Source organism: Leuciscus leuciscus, assembly GCF_965113295.1.
Source record: "Leuciscus leuciscus genome assembly, chromosome: 14".
NCBI lineage: Eukaryota > Metazoa > Chordata > Actinopteri > Cypriniformes > Leuciscidae > Leuciscus > Leuciscus leuciscus.
The window spans coordinates 10,798,344-10,811,608 of NC_138738.1; the positions used below are offsets into that span (position 1 = coordinate 10,798,344).

The 13,265-nt window shown below is 37.9% G+C and overlaps 3 protein-coding genes across 3 annotated transcripts; all 3 read right to left on the reverse strand.

The window, feature by feature from the left end:
- Positions 1-1,083: 1,083 nt before the first annotated feature.
- opn1mw2 (opsin 1 (cone pigments), medium-wave-sensitive, 2) lies at positions 1,084-3,269 on the reverse strand. The gene is made up of 5 exons (XM_082189726.1): positions 2,881-3,269; positions 2,633-2,801; positions 2,278-2,443; positions 1,894-2,133; positions 1,084-1,716 (listed from the first exon to the last, which is right to left on the reverse strand). Exons 1-5 carry the CDS (start codon positions 3,239-3,241, stop codon positions 1,606-1,608), a joined length of 1,047 nt encoding a protein of 348 aa, XP_082045852.1. The 5' UTR covers positions 3,242-3,269; the 3' UTR covers positions 1,084-1,605.
- Positions 3,270-5,013: 1,744 nt separating this feature from the next.
- Positions 5,014-6,858, reverse strand: LOC309513810 (green-sensitive opsin-1; the record flags this gene model as incomplete). Its single annotated transcript, XM_082189851.1, has 5 exons — positions 5,014-5,482; positions 5,660-5,899; positions 5,995-6,160; positions 6,247-6,415; positions 6,498-6,858. The coding sequence occupies 5 exons, from the start codon at positions 6,856-6,858 to the stop codon at positions 5,372-5,374; spliced, it is 1,047 nt and encodes a 348-aa protein (XP_082045977.1). The 3' UTR covers positions 5,014-5,371.
- Positions 6,859-7,652: 794 nt separating this feature from the next.
- Positions 7,653-10,618, reverse strand: LOC309513811 (green-sensitive opsin-2-like). Its single transcript, XM_082189852.1, has 5 exons — positions 9,144-10,618; positions 8,895-9,063; positions 8,610-8,775; positions 8,288-8,527; positions 7,653-8,201 (listed from the first exon to the last, which is right to left on the reverse strand). Exons 1-5 carry the CDS (start codon positions 9,502-9,504, stop codon positions 8,088-8,090), a joined length of 1,050 nt encoding a protein of 349 aa, XP_082045978.1. The 5' UTR covers positions 9,505-10,618; the 3' UTR covers positions 7,653-8,087.
- Between the last annotated feature and the right edge of the window lie 2,647 nt (positions 10,619-13,265).

The window sequence follows — 13,265 nt, forward strand, 5'->3', positions numbered from 1 at the left end:
ATAAGAGCAGACATAATCACTTTTGGGCTAATCACCCGGTGAAGCTTTGGATCTTGACACTATTTTGATGTTTGAGATTATTGTATTAAAGAAATGATATTGTTTGTCAGTACAGAGTGAGTATACGCAACACTCTATTTATTTAAATAAAATATATATTTTTTTTAATTAAAAAATGTGATTGTTGTATGATGTTTTGTTATTTCTTATACACACGATACACTTGTTTCCTTATTAGGGATAATAACACACTTAAAGGGGATTTCCTGTCAGATTAAGACTTGTCCCATAATTTTATGTTAGTTTGTCGTGGAGGTTAGAGTCCGAGAGGTCTAATAGTTGTGCTAAGCACTTGTTCTGTGGCATCTTGTATTATAAAGTTCATGACAATGAGGTTGATGGATGATTAATTAGAAGATTATTAAGATTAATTACAATAAGAAGTCACTCCAATGAGATGTATGGGATGATGCCATCAGTGTGCGAAAATTGCCCTGGTAATGGTCAAATGACTCCAGATGATTTAGCCTTTTTTTTTTTTTTTTTAATGTTGGAAAATGATTATCCAAGAATAACTCAAAATCAAAACCACAGTTATTTTAATTAAAGGAGAAGTTTAGGGGCGATTAAATACTATTAAAAGGTAATTGTTTCAAATAAGATGAAGGGTTTACAAACTATGGAGAATGTAGTTTTCATTTATTTTCTTTAATATTTATTTATTTATTTATTATTATTATTTTCATTCCATTCTGATTTCACATATTCACATTTCACACATCTGTAGTCATCATTTAGCATATGCATTTCATTCAAATCACTTTATATAAAACAGAATATAAATCACTAAATTAATTGCAAACTCCACATCCAATACAGTTAAATTCAATTAAATGTCATGTTTATAGGTTTAGTTCGAGAACGAATTGTCTTTTAATCTCAATTTGTAGCTTTATGTTTGTAGATCTTAACATGGTTACCATCAGTCATCAATTAGACACACACAAATCACCAAAAACAACGTTTGTATGCATGTATTTATTATTCTACTTTTCAACATTTAGAAAATATATACATAAAAAAGCTGACAAAGCAGCTAAAAACAAACATAATGAAATTAATAGAATATTGCATCGTGTCATTGACTTAGTTCTTTGTATTATTATGCTTCTCACTGAACCCTTGGGTGGTTTTAAGCAGTTCTGGTCATGACCCTTTGATGTGATGACAAGAAAAGAGGCTTATGCTTAGATTTAGTGGTGAGCTATACTTTGTGTTGAAGCATTGGTGGAGAGACATGAGATAAACCATGAGTTGAGCATTGCGCAAACTAATCTACCCATGCTCTTTTTATTGAAGAGAATAGAGGCTAAATGCGACGTCTAGTCTGCATTAACAAAGTAGGGTCAGGGTCAGGTTAAAAGTCTTCTTTAAACTAAAATGTTCCAAGGCAGAGAGAGAAGAGGTACATGGCCCTACTGCATGATAATTACAGAGATTTTCAAAGCATTACAGAAACTGATCCATGGAGACTTATGCTTGTTGAAGACAGTGGACTCAAAAACATGAAAAGAATCATTGAGAAAACGTAGTTGGCAAATAATTCTATGCCGGAGACACTGAGGACACCTCTGTTTTGCTCGTTGACACCGAGGACTCCTCATCACCAAGAGGGCTTTTGCCACAGAAAAGGGTGTTCAGCATGCAGCTACGGAACTGAGGATTAGAAAGAGGAATAACGCTAGAATTGAAATAGCCATTTCATTCCATTTACGTCTTCATAGTGCAGTCATACTATCTCAAGGTTAACAAAAATGGTCTCAGACTAAAAGAATGGTTTGTAATTTATTCATTTATGAAAGCATGCCTACTTAAAAGTCCAATGTTGCTCACCTGTTTGTTGAGAAGCACATATATGATGGGGTTAAACAAGGCAGATGACTTAGAAAAAAAGGCAGGAATAGCCATAGATTGTGCCGAGAAGGCAGCCCCCCTGTTGAAAAAGATCCAGGCAGCAAAGCTAGCATATGGAACCCAAGCAAACAAGAAGCCCAAAACCATCATGATGACCATACGTGTCACTTCCTTCTCAGCTTTCTGGGTGGACGCTGAGTCCTGCTGTTGAGCTGCCGCCTGAAAGAATAATATTTTAAATATTTTAATATATGCAATATTTACATATTTTGATTATTTAAATATATTAAATATTTTTTATATTTAATAAATATTTTAAAGTCAATAAATATTGCAAGTATGTGTGGTGTGATTTGAACTCGCCGCTTTGACTGTGCAAACAAGGCTTCCATAAGTGAAAAAGATGGTTGTAACTGGAATGCAAAAATGACAGCTGAACATGTAAATGACATAGGATTCATTGCTGAATTCTGGGTTCAGGGTATAATAATCCGGTCCACAGGAAATTTGCATTCCCTCTGGGATGTATCTGTATTGAAACAATGAAATAATTAGTTAAAACAACTTAATCATTTAGTTGACATCAATCAATTGGTTAAACATCATATAATATTTGTTAATAACTTTGAAAGTTAATGTAAGAATTTTTTTTATTACTATTTGAGCCTTAATCTCTTTTCCACTGATTACAAGTCTCTAATGAGCATGAGCGACTTACCTGGACCAGCCGAAAAGTGGGGGCACTGCACAGCTACTGGCCATAACCCATGTGAAAATTATGCCTGTTAATGCATGGTTTGAGGAGAATTTGAAGCTCCCCATTGGCTTGCACACCACGATGTACCTTTCAACTGCAAGCACCACCAGAGACCACAGAGAAACCTGGCCTGTAGACAAAAAAGAAAATGAGTCAAACATGGAATCCCAAACAACAAAACATATTAATCAATGTTGAAATCTTCTTACCACCAAGTGTAGCAAAGAAGCCTTCAATAGCACAACCCAATGGACCCAGAGCCATATAACCAGCAATAGAGCAGTAGAATGTAACCGTGAATCCAAAAAGGGCCATAATTGTTCCAGCGAAAGCCAGGTTTACCAAAATAAAATTTAGAGGTTGCCTCAACTTTTTGTGCTGGGCTGTGACCAGCAGCGTGAGCACATTGATCGGTAGCCCAAAGCAAATCAGCAAAAACATATAAAAAGCAAGTGCCTTAAATTGCCATGGATCTGCCAGGTAATACTGCGTATATTCATAAGGACTCCTCACTAGCCCTGTCCTGTTGGACATAGGAATGTAAAAGTTGTTTCCCTCAGTGCCGTTCATCCTGCAGAGGAGGAGCCAAGAGCAGAGGTGTTTCAAGCTTGCCAAGAGACCACCGGCAAAAGTGTACTCCACAAATACTTCCAGGCACCTGCTTTTATACCTTTAGCAGAGTTCACAATTAACAGAGGTGTCACCTTTAAGAAGATTTGGCGGATACCAGACTTCATAACCAACTGGAACGAATCTACTTGGCTCATTACCAGGATTGATATGATATCCATCCCCTATCATGGGGATTAGACTTTCAAATCTTTGACCGTGTAATCTTTCTTGTAAGTAGGAGGATGAGAGATAATCCAGTGGCATGGGCTGCATACAGCACTCACATTTTCACAAACCCCTGTCATGCACACTTGAATCCTGGACGTGTTTGAACATCACAGTCAAGAGTAAACCGGAATGATAACTATTGACATTGGAAAGAATTGACTATGAAAATGTAAAATTAAACAATTGATCTATGACTGCAGTGATGCCAAGAGGATGGTCTTTATTTTTGAAACAACTGACTGGATTTTGTTACTGAATTACTAAAGGAGGGAAAATTAAGTACTAATCTATTTGCATTTATTTTATACCTTCACATAAATTGTAGAAACTGTTTTAAAGCAGCTCACGAGCAAGTTCACAAATAGCATGAAGCTTATACTTCATGAAAACTTGAGGAAAACATCTATGAATTTAACATATATTAAGGAAAGAAAAAGGAAGCAAACAATATGTATGTATATATATATATACACTCTTCCATGAAGAACCTTTAACATCCGTGGAATCTTTCTATTGCACAAAAGGTTCTTTATAGTGAAAAAGGGGTTATTTAGATTATTAAAATGTGCTTCACACTAAGAAAAATATGGTTCTTTTAAGAACTGATCACTGAAAGGTTGATATATCTTCATTAGAAAGGGCGGAATACAATTTTGTATTATTACATTCATGTTAAGTTCTTTTAAAAAAATAGTAACCTTTCAGGTTCCTGCCCTGACAGTCTTGTCTGCCTTGTCACTGTTTAATGTTTCCCTGTTTGTCTTGTCCTTGAGCACATGGTTTGTCTTTGTTTGTGTTCACCCTGTGCTCCTCTTGTCCCACCTCCTCATTTCCAGTTACCATGCCCCCTTGTTCAGTCCACGTCTAGTCCTGGTTTCACTAATTGTGCTCACCTGATCCCTTTGTGTTCTGGTCCCTTTATATTATATAATATTTATATAATGTGTGTTCCTGTTCGCTTGCCTGTGTGTGCAGTTTATCTCTTCTCTTGTTCCAGTAAAGTGTTTGCTTAGTGCATCCTGAGATTTCCTGAGATTTCCTTTCCTGATCCAGCTAGACTGGTGCTACAGCTAAGAGATAATCAAGTCTCTGGTTCCTTGTGTTCCTGTCTGGTCTTCCTCACCATCATTCCACCTGGTGCTGCCTCTTCTTCTGCAGTCCTCAAGCCTGTTGTCACCCAGGACTGGTTTCAGTGGTCATCATCCTTGCCCGTCATCAGCCCTACTGTTCGAACTGTTTCACACCTCACTCTCCTTGTTGTGCCCTGTCTACAGTCTTGTTAATAAAAAAAAACCTTCACAGCTATTCTGCACCTGGGTCCCCTTTCAGATCCTTGACAGTTTGTGACAGTAACCAGTTAAAACAAGGACAATAAACAATAAGACAAATTTTGAATGCATGCTTTTATTTAAATGTACTAAGCATTTTATAAAATATTTACAGAAACTGACCTGATCAAGCCAGAAAATTTCATGAAGTACAGACAATTGAATGACAAAAAAAAAAAAAAAATGACCTCATTCAGAACAGAAATGATATTGGTACATGGGTAGACGGGATATTGTGCAAAACACTTTGCAGGTGAGTTCAAATATTTAATTTATTGAGAAAAAATTTGAGTAGATTAATCCATAAATCCAGTAAGTATAACATTTTCTTTGACTTCAGAACCAGTCATTCTTGAATTATATTGCTTAAATGCCATAAAATGGATTTGTATGGTCTTGGGGAAAAAAATAGCAGTTACAGAGTCTGTTACAAAGCCCATTTAGCCATTTGGTCAGCGATATGCTTGCATGTCTGTGAACTCATTCCATTTGTATGATGGCGCACAGAGTATAGGCAGATAGGAGGATTAATCTATGCCGGAGACACTGAGGACACCTCTGTTTTGCTTGTTGACACCGTGGACTCATCATCACCAAGAGGGCTCTTGCCACAGAAAAGGGTGTTCAGCATGCAGCTACGGAACTGTGAATGAGATGGAGAAACTGAATTCATTCCATATTTAAAGCGCAAAGGGAATCATTACAACAATATTAACATATTTTAATACTTTAAACATATTTTTACTTTTTAATCCGTGGAAGTAATATGCTGTGAAAACATATTGTAAAATAAGTATTGTTCTGTGAAAATATTACTCACCTGTTTGTTGAGAAGCACATATATGATGGGGTTAAACAAGGCTGAAGTCTTGGAGAAAAAGGCAGGAATAGCCATAGCTTGTGCCGAGAAGGCAGCCCCCCTGTTGAAAAAGATCCAGGCAGCAAAGCTAGCATAGGGAACCCAAGCCAACAAGAAGCCCAAAACCATCATGATGACCATACGTGTCACTTCCTTCTCAGCTTTCTGGGTGGACGCTGAGTCCTGCTGTTGAGCTGCTGCCTGAAATTTATGAAGAACCAGTTAGGGATGCAGTGTGACCATCTAGTGTATGTGGAAAAGATTTTTAAGCATTGATGATTTAAACTTATACATACAGCCTTGACTGTGCAGACCAGATTGCCATAGGTAAAGAAAATCGTGGTTACAGGTATACAAAAATGGCAGCTGAACATGTACATGACGTAAGATTCATTGTTAAATTCAGGATTCAACGTGTAGTAATCTGGTCCACATGAAGTCTGCATCCCCTCTGGAATATACCTGGAAGAACAGTACTGATACTAAGCAACAGTAAGCAGATCAAAGTAGACTTCAAGTAATTCTGCAAACTGTTTCAGTGCAATTACCTGGACCAGCCCACAAGTGGGGGCACTGCACAGCTACTGGCCATAATCCATGTGAAAGCGATGCCTGCTATCGCATGGTTTGAAGAAAATTTGAAGCTCCCCATTGGCTTGCACACCACGATGTACCTTTCAACTGCAAGCACCACCAGAGACCAAAGAGAGACTTGACCTGTTGACAGGAATTAGAAGTTAGTCCACTGGAATGCACTGCATTAAAAAGACATCCAAATGGATTGTTAGTTATCACTTACCTCCAATTGTTGCGAAAAAACCTTCCATTACGCAGCCAAGCGGACCTAGAGCCATGTAGCCCATAAGTGAGCAGTAGAAGGAAACTGTAAATCCAAAGATGGCCATAATCGTGCCGGCAAAAGCCAAGTTGACCAAAATGTAGTTGAGTGGCTGCCGAAGTTTCTTGTGTTGAGCTGTAACCAACAAGGTTAGAACATTGATGGGTAATCCAAAAATGATCAGTAGAAACATGTAGAAACCCAAAGCCTTGAATTTCCATGGTTCTGCTAAATAGTACTGGGTGTACTCAAAAGGATTTCTCACAAGCCCAGTCCTATTGGACATGGGAATGTAGAAGTTACTCCCTTCTGTCCCATTCATTCTGCCCTCGTTCAAATTAAATCTACAGTTAAAATATGAGCAGCTGCTAACTCAAGAGATGGTCAACCCCAAGTGAACAGCAACAGCATGCTTATGTACTCTTCTAAGGAGACCAAAACTGGAACCGGGTGTCACCAATAAGATTATTTGGCTCAGATCAAAGTTCATAACAGCCACAGATTGGACCTTGGGGCTTGTCCCTCCCTTTAAGCATGATATCCATCTCTTCCTACGAGGATTAGTTTTTAGCTTTGCGCAACTCTTAAGCAGCATCTTAAGCCACTGAGATAAGCTGAAAGTCCAAGTGTGCTCACAATTCTTCATCTCATTCATGCGACTTCCACCTCCTCAAGCTTTCATACACTACAAGTTCCTTGTATGCCTTAAATCTTTCATGTTAAATCTTAGTCCATTTAAAAATATTTTAAGACATTACTGAATATCGTTCATCATGTTTACGCATCTACACATCTATTAGACTGAAAAGGCAGTCAGAAAATCAGTTTAAGAATGGCTTCATGAACTGACATGTAAATGGTTTTATTAGTTAATCATTTGTTTGCCAGCATGCAATTATCCAGTTGGCAAATTCATTATAAGAGGATTATGGAGAAGACAGAATTCCAGGCATTATTTTTTATTTATTTTTCTTCTTTCAAGCCACCTATAACCTAACCAAATTATTGTGTATGCTATCTTAAAATATTAAGAGAAAGAAAACAAGAGTTCAATGTTCTGTTTGCAAGCATGCATTTATTTATTTATACAGCTATTTAATACAAGTATTCAAAGAATATTTACATAAGAATGTGTGAATGTGATGAATGTGCATATGAACAGAAAAATATAACTTTTTAAGATCCATCAGAGTAAAGATATGGAGTTCTAGAATTGGTAACGGATGTTTACTTAGGAAACGTTTGAGATTTGTATGGCTTTTAAAACTGTAAAAATTCGTACAAATATTAATACATGCAAATAAATCAACCTATATATTTGACAGAATGTTTGGTCTTTTTTATTTGCTTTTTTTTACTTAAGATAGGGAAGCATACATGTACATAATCCAGCAAAGCCGTTCATAACAGTGATGAGCAGAGTTGGTGAGTTTAAGTTTGAAATTCACTGAAGAGAAGGAATAGATAAATATCCACATGCTTCATAAATACAACTTGACAAGACCGATCTTCATTGTTTCAGCAGGACTTTGCAGAGGCAGAGAGGCGCATTTATGCTGGAGAAACTGAGGACACTTCTGTTTTACTGGTGGACACGCTTGAGGACTCATCATCTCCAAGAGGATTTTTTCCACAGAAGAGGGTGGTTAACATGCAGCTACGGAACTGAAAAGAAACACAGAATCATTCATGAACACATGAACATAAAATGATTCCAGGCTTCAGCTAAGACATAATTTAAGAGCTCGTACCTGTTTGTTGAGCAGCACATATATGATGGGATTAAACAAGGCAGAGCTTTTGGAAAAAAAGGAAGGAATTGCAAAGCCTTGTGCCGAGAAGGCAGCCCCCCTGTTTAAAAAGATCCAGCCAGCAAAGCTAGCATAGGGAACCCAAGCTACCAAGAAGCCCAAAACCATCATGATGACCATACGTGTCACTTCCTTCTCAGCTTTCTGGGTGGACGCTGAGTCCTGCTGTTGAGCTGCAGCCTAAAGATTTGGTGAAAACCAAAATAGTGATGCTATATTGTTCATGACAGTATTGAAATGTAAATGGACTAAGCAAACTTACAGCTTTGACCGTGCAGACAAGATTTCCGTAGGTGAAGAAGATTGTAGTGACAGGTATACAAAAATGGCAGGAGAACAAGTAAATGAGATACGATTCATTATTGTACAACGGATTAAGGGTGTAGTAATCTGGTCCACATGATGTCTGGATACCTTCAGGGATGTATCTGCATTAACAAAAAATGTTAGAAGATTTTAGCTCATTTAAGTTTGCCAAATATTTGTAATCACAATAAGAAACCTCCTGTGGGTTACAATATCTAGTAATTCGATAAAAGAGATTTACCTGGACCAGCCTAAAAGTGGGGGCACAGCACAACTGCTGGCCATGATCCATGTGAAAATAATGCCCGCCAACGCATGGTTTGAAGAAAACTTGAAGCTTCCCATTGGCTTACACACAACAATGTATCTCTCAACAGCGAGCACCACCAGAGACCAAAGAGACACTTGACCTGTTAGTACAGGGCGAGAGAGTAAAGTTAACAGTATATCACAGTTCTTGGGACCAAATTGTTTTTTCTTTGCTTCTTACCACCAAGTGTTGCAAAAAATCCCTCTATCATGCAACCAATGGGCCCAACTGCCATATAGCCAACGCACGAGGAGTAGAAAGAAACCGTGAATCCAAAAAGGCCCATAATTGTGCCAGCAAGAGCCAAATTGACCAAAATGTAGTTGAGCGGTTGTCTGAGTTTCTTGTGTTGAGCTGTAACCAGCAATGTGAGCCCGTTGATTGGTAAACCAAAAATGATCAGTAAAAACATGTAGAAACCCAAAGCCTTGAATTTCCATGGTTCTGCTAAATAGTACTGGGTGTACTCAAAAGGATTCCTGACGAGCCCAGTCCTATTGGACATTGGGATGTAAAAGCTATCACCCTCTGTGCCATTCATCCTCAAACAGAAAAGTTCGAACTTGAACCAGAAGAGTCCAGTGTGACAGTTAAGCTACAACACCCATCTGCGTCCTTATATACATTTCCCAGCTGAAACATTAGGCTATGAGGAGGGCTTTCCAGTGGCCAGTAAGGAGATTTGTCTATGGCCTTTTTACCCCTTTACCTTGAATCTTCTTTTTGATATGATATCCATCACCTCCTGCTCAGATTAGTTGGAGGGATTAGAAAGGTTCTAAGTGGCACTCTGAGCAAGCACAGCATACTCATCTGATAATACGCTATATTAGAATGTCACGATCATGTTCAAGTGCAAACACAGTACAGTTCAACCTAATGATTGATTTTAAATGTTTTCTTCTCTTTCCAAAAAGTTAAAAATTTTACTATTTCACAGAAAATGTAATTTATCACGCAGCTGTTCAAATAAATTCGTCAGTGTTGTTTATACCTCTTTTTGCGGCACAATTACTTGAATGAGCTACCACTTTGTTTTGCACACTTATCTGTTATAACAGTTTCTCTGCACAAAACTACATGCCGATTATCAAACGTTTGGGTCTATAAAAACGGCTGCTTGCTTAAGGTGCCTATATCTAATCCGCACACATGCTTGATTTGAATTTTGAAATCCTAAAATCAAAACGTAGCTAGGAGCTCAGGCTACACCCAAACCATTTTTGCTTTACATCCACACTGAGACAGCTTGTTTTTTGAAGACGCTCTCCTAAGCGGATACAATTTGAAAACACTGTTTTCCTGTTGACTGTGAAAACTAGGGTATTCGAAAACAATGACGCATGTTTAGTCATGTGATGCATATTGTATAGATATTTATGGTTGTACCAGCATTGTTGTGCGTTCTAGACCATACATGGAATGGTGATTTTGAGTCCAACCTGGACACACAAGTAAGAGGTGGGATATTTTGCTTAATAAAATTATTTTATTATATTTTATGAATGCAAAGTAAGGTGATTTAAGCATTTTCAGAATGTAATTGTGAACAAGCAACTTTTGGAAAACCCTAATGTAGACGAAGAGCATTTAGAAAATAAAATGCTTATATTTTCAAATATATCCGGATTAATGTGGACGTAGACTTAGAAACCCCCAAATCATTAAGAACACTTAAGGCCAATTCACACCGCACAGTTTTCGTAAATTCTAAATCCAACAGAAGACTTGTTTGGATTATGCAATAATCCTGTCCATTTTCCATTATGGCAACATAAAGGAAATACTCATCTTCATCATTTATTTCAAATTGACCAATTCGCATCATTTAAAACACTGGTCCAGAGGTAGTGTCTTGGAGGAGAACAGTTTCTCCAATATCAACAAATTAAATCCATAGTTAAATCCAAGATCAACATTAATAATCCACTTCATCCCTCTTAGTTAATGGAAGAGATAATGAAAATCACTAACTCCAACAAATTAATTTCCAAACTTATATCAAATAATGATGCAACAATTACAATACCCATGACCAAATGGGAAAAATATTTAGCTTTCTCCCTCAACCCCCGACCTCTGGAAGGAAATCTGTAGCAGTACATTTTTAATGACTAACAATACAAACCTCCAACTCATACAGTACAAGATGATTTACAGGACTCACATCACCAAAAGATAGAAGTTTAAAATGGGCTTGAGGGACACAGATATCTATTCACAGAGCACATTGGGAGCACAGATGACTACTTTCATGCCACTGATTTTGGATATCAGTGACCACAAAACGTTCCACTATCATATAGAATCCCTCCATCTACATCACTCTGTTTACACGGTAACCGCATAGAAGTTGATAATCTCCCAGTCAAATATTTAAAAAACTCTCCTCATTTCTCTAACTATCGCCAAGAAAGTAATTTTGCTAAACTGGAAATCCAAAAATTTTATACAAATCAATCACTGGATCAGTCTTCTTACAGAATACATCACATTAGAAAAAATAACATTCACCCAGAAGAACAATATATCTACATTTATTGACATCTGGAATCCATTCCTAACTCATCTTCATACAAATCAGACACCTGGAACCCGGTCCCACGCACTCACCCAACCACATTTCCTCAAACTTATTTTCAATGGGTCTCTTTATGCATTGTATTTATTGCGCAATTTATACGCAATTTTTTTTTACATGCAAATAATAATACGCACTGTAAACCCCTTGGGTAGGATTAGTGGTGCGGGGTACGTGCGTACTTGTATTACACGCCATAAAGTGTGTATCATATGCAAGCAAAAACTGCTTATCATGCAAGTAAAAACTCATTTTAGCATATAAATGGCACGATAAATACAATGCGTGCTATAGAGACGCATTTCATAAAATCAGGCTGGTTTTTACTCACAATATCCTTTCATGCATATGACTGTAAATAATTCAGTTTGCTGTACCTGATACAAAGATAATTATGTAAAAAAAATAAAAAACGACTTTGTATACGTATATACATCGGTTTCAAAATCACCAGAAAAAGAAATACTTGGTGCACATCGTTATTATTTTATTCTTCAGCCTACTCAACTTTATTGAATTACTTAATTTGCTGGTTAATGGGTGTGGTTTATTAATCAGACACCCATTGGAACAGATGATAGCAGGTTTGATTTGTTCAGGGAAAGTTTGAGTGTTCGTTTAGCCTGCAAGCTCTATGCAGAGGCAAACAAAGGCTAAAAGGGTAATAGGTTTAGAGTCTTGTTTGGGATTCTGCTCACTAGGGATGCACAAAGATTAGGCAATCCTTCTCAACTTGCACTAGCCACCCTGTGCTAACCATAGAGTGTGAATACAAACTCTAGTCCCAAAGCCTACAGTAGTACTGGCCGATTGGTTGGATGACAGACTGGCTAAATAACAAATTAGACTGAATACATACATTTTGTATCTAAAGCTATGTCCACATTAAATTTGAAAAATTTACATTTTATCTACATTTTGGCCTTCTGTCTACACTGAGATGCCATTTGTGTCCAGATTTTTTTAAATCACTCTCCCAAGTGAATAAACTTAAACACTGTACACATTATGGTGTGGACTGGAAGGTATTTGGTATTCAAAAGGTGATTATTAGTCATTAACACAGACATGTGATCCATTCAACCCAAAACAGTGAGCTGGCAGCCCATTTTGTACCCATTTTCATGGTGTTGTTAAAGGTAAATGTTACTTTGTACAATCTTCATATTATATTCCTGCAAATACGTCAGAAAATGTACTCACAATTGTCGTCTTGCGGCAAAACATAGCAACTGTAATTAAGTTCAATGAAGAATATAGCACACAAGGTTTATTAGAATAATCCAACAGCTAACATGCGAAACAGCTTGCAGACACAAACAATTCCAGGAGGACGAGGATGTGGCAAAGGGCTGGTGATAACAGGACGACCAGGCAAAAGGATGATGATGGCAGGACGATCAGGTAAAGGGATGGTGATGGCTGGACAAGGGCAGAGATGCTGACAGGATGCGGTGAAGGGATGGTGATGAGGGCACAACGAGACAAAGAGATGGTGATGGCAGGACGATCAGGTAAAGGGATGGTGTTGGTGGGACGACGAGACTCAGGTGGTATTGGTGGAGGAAGTCCGATGGTGCAGACCCAGAGCCGACAACTCACGGCGGAGTAGAGGGAGGGAGTAGCCAAGGTGGTGTAGAGGCTGACAACAACTGGGGGACGACTGACAGAGATGAGGCGGATGGATCCACTGGTGCAGATTGGTGAAGCCGATGGAAACG

Coding starts and splice junctions, on each gene's coding strand:
- opn1mw2 (XM_082189726.1), bottom strand. CDS start 3,241: ATGAACGGCACTGAGGGAAACAACTTTTACATTCCTATGTCCAACAGG. Junction 2,802..2,880: donor CTTCTTTGCTACACTTGGTG/GTAAGAAGATTT, acceptor TTTTGTCTACAG/GCCAGGTTTCTCTGTGGTCT. Junction 1,717..1,893: donor ATGTGCTTCTCAACAAACAG/GTGAGCAACATT, acceptor TCTAATCCTCAG/TTCCGTAGCTGCATGCTGAA.
- LOC309513811 (XM_082189852.1), bottom strand. CDS start 9,504: ATGAATGGCACAGAGGGTGATAGCTTTTACATCCCAATGTCCAATAGG. Junction 8,776..8,894: donor CCACTTTTAGGCTGGTCCAG/GTAAATCTCTTT, acceptor TTGTTAATGCAG/ATACATCCCTGAAGGTATCC. Junction 8,202..8,287: donor ATGTGCTGCTCAACAAACAG/GTACGAGCTCTT, acceptor GTTTCTTTTCAG/TTCCGTAGCTGCATGTTAAC.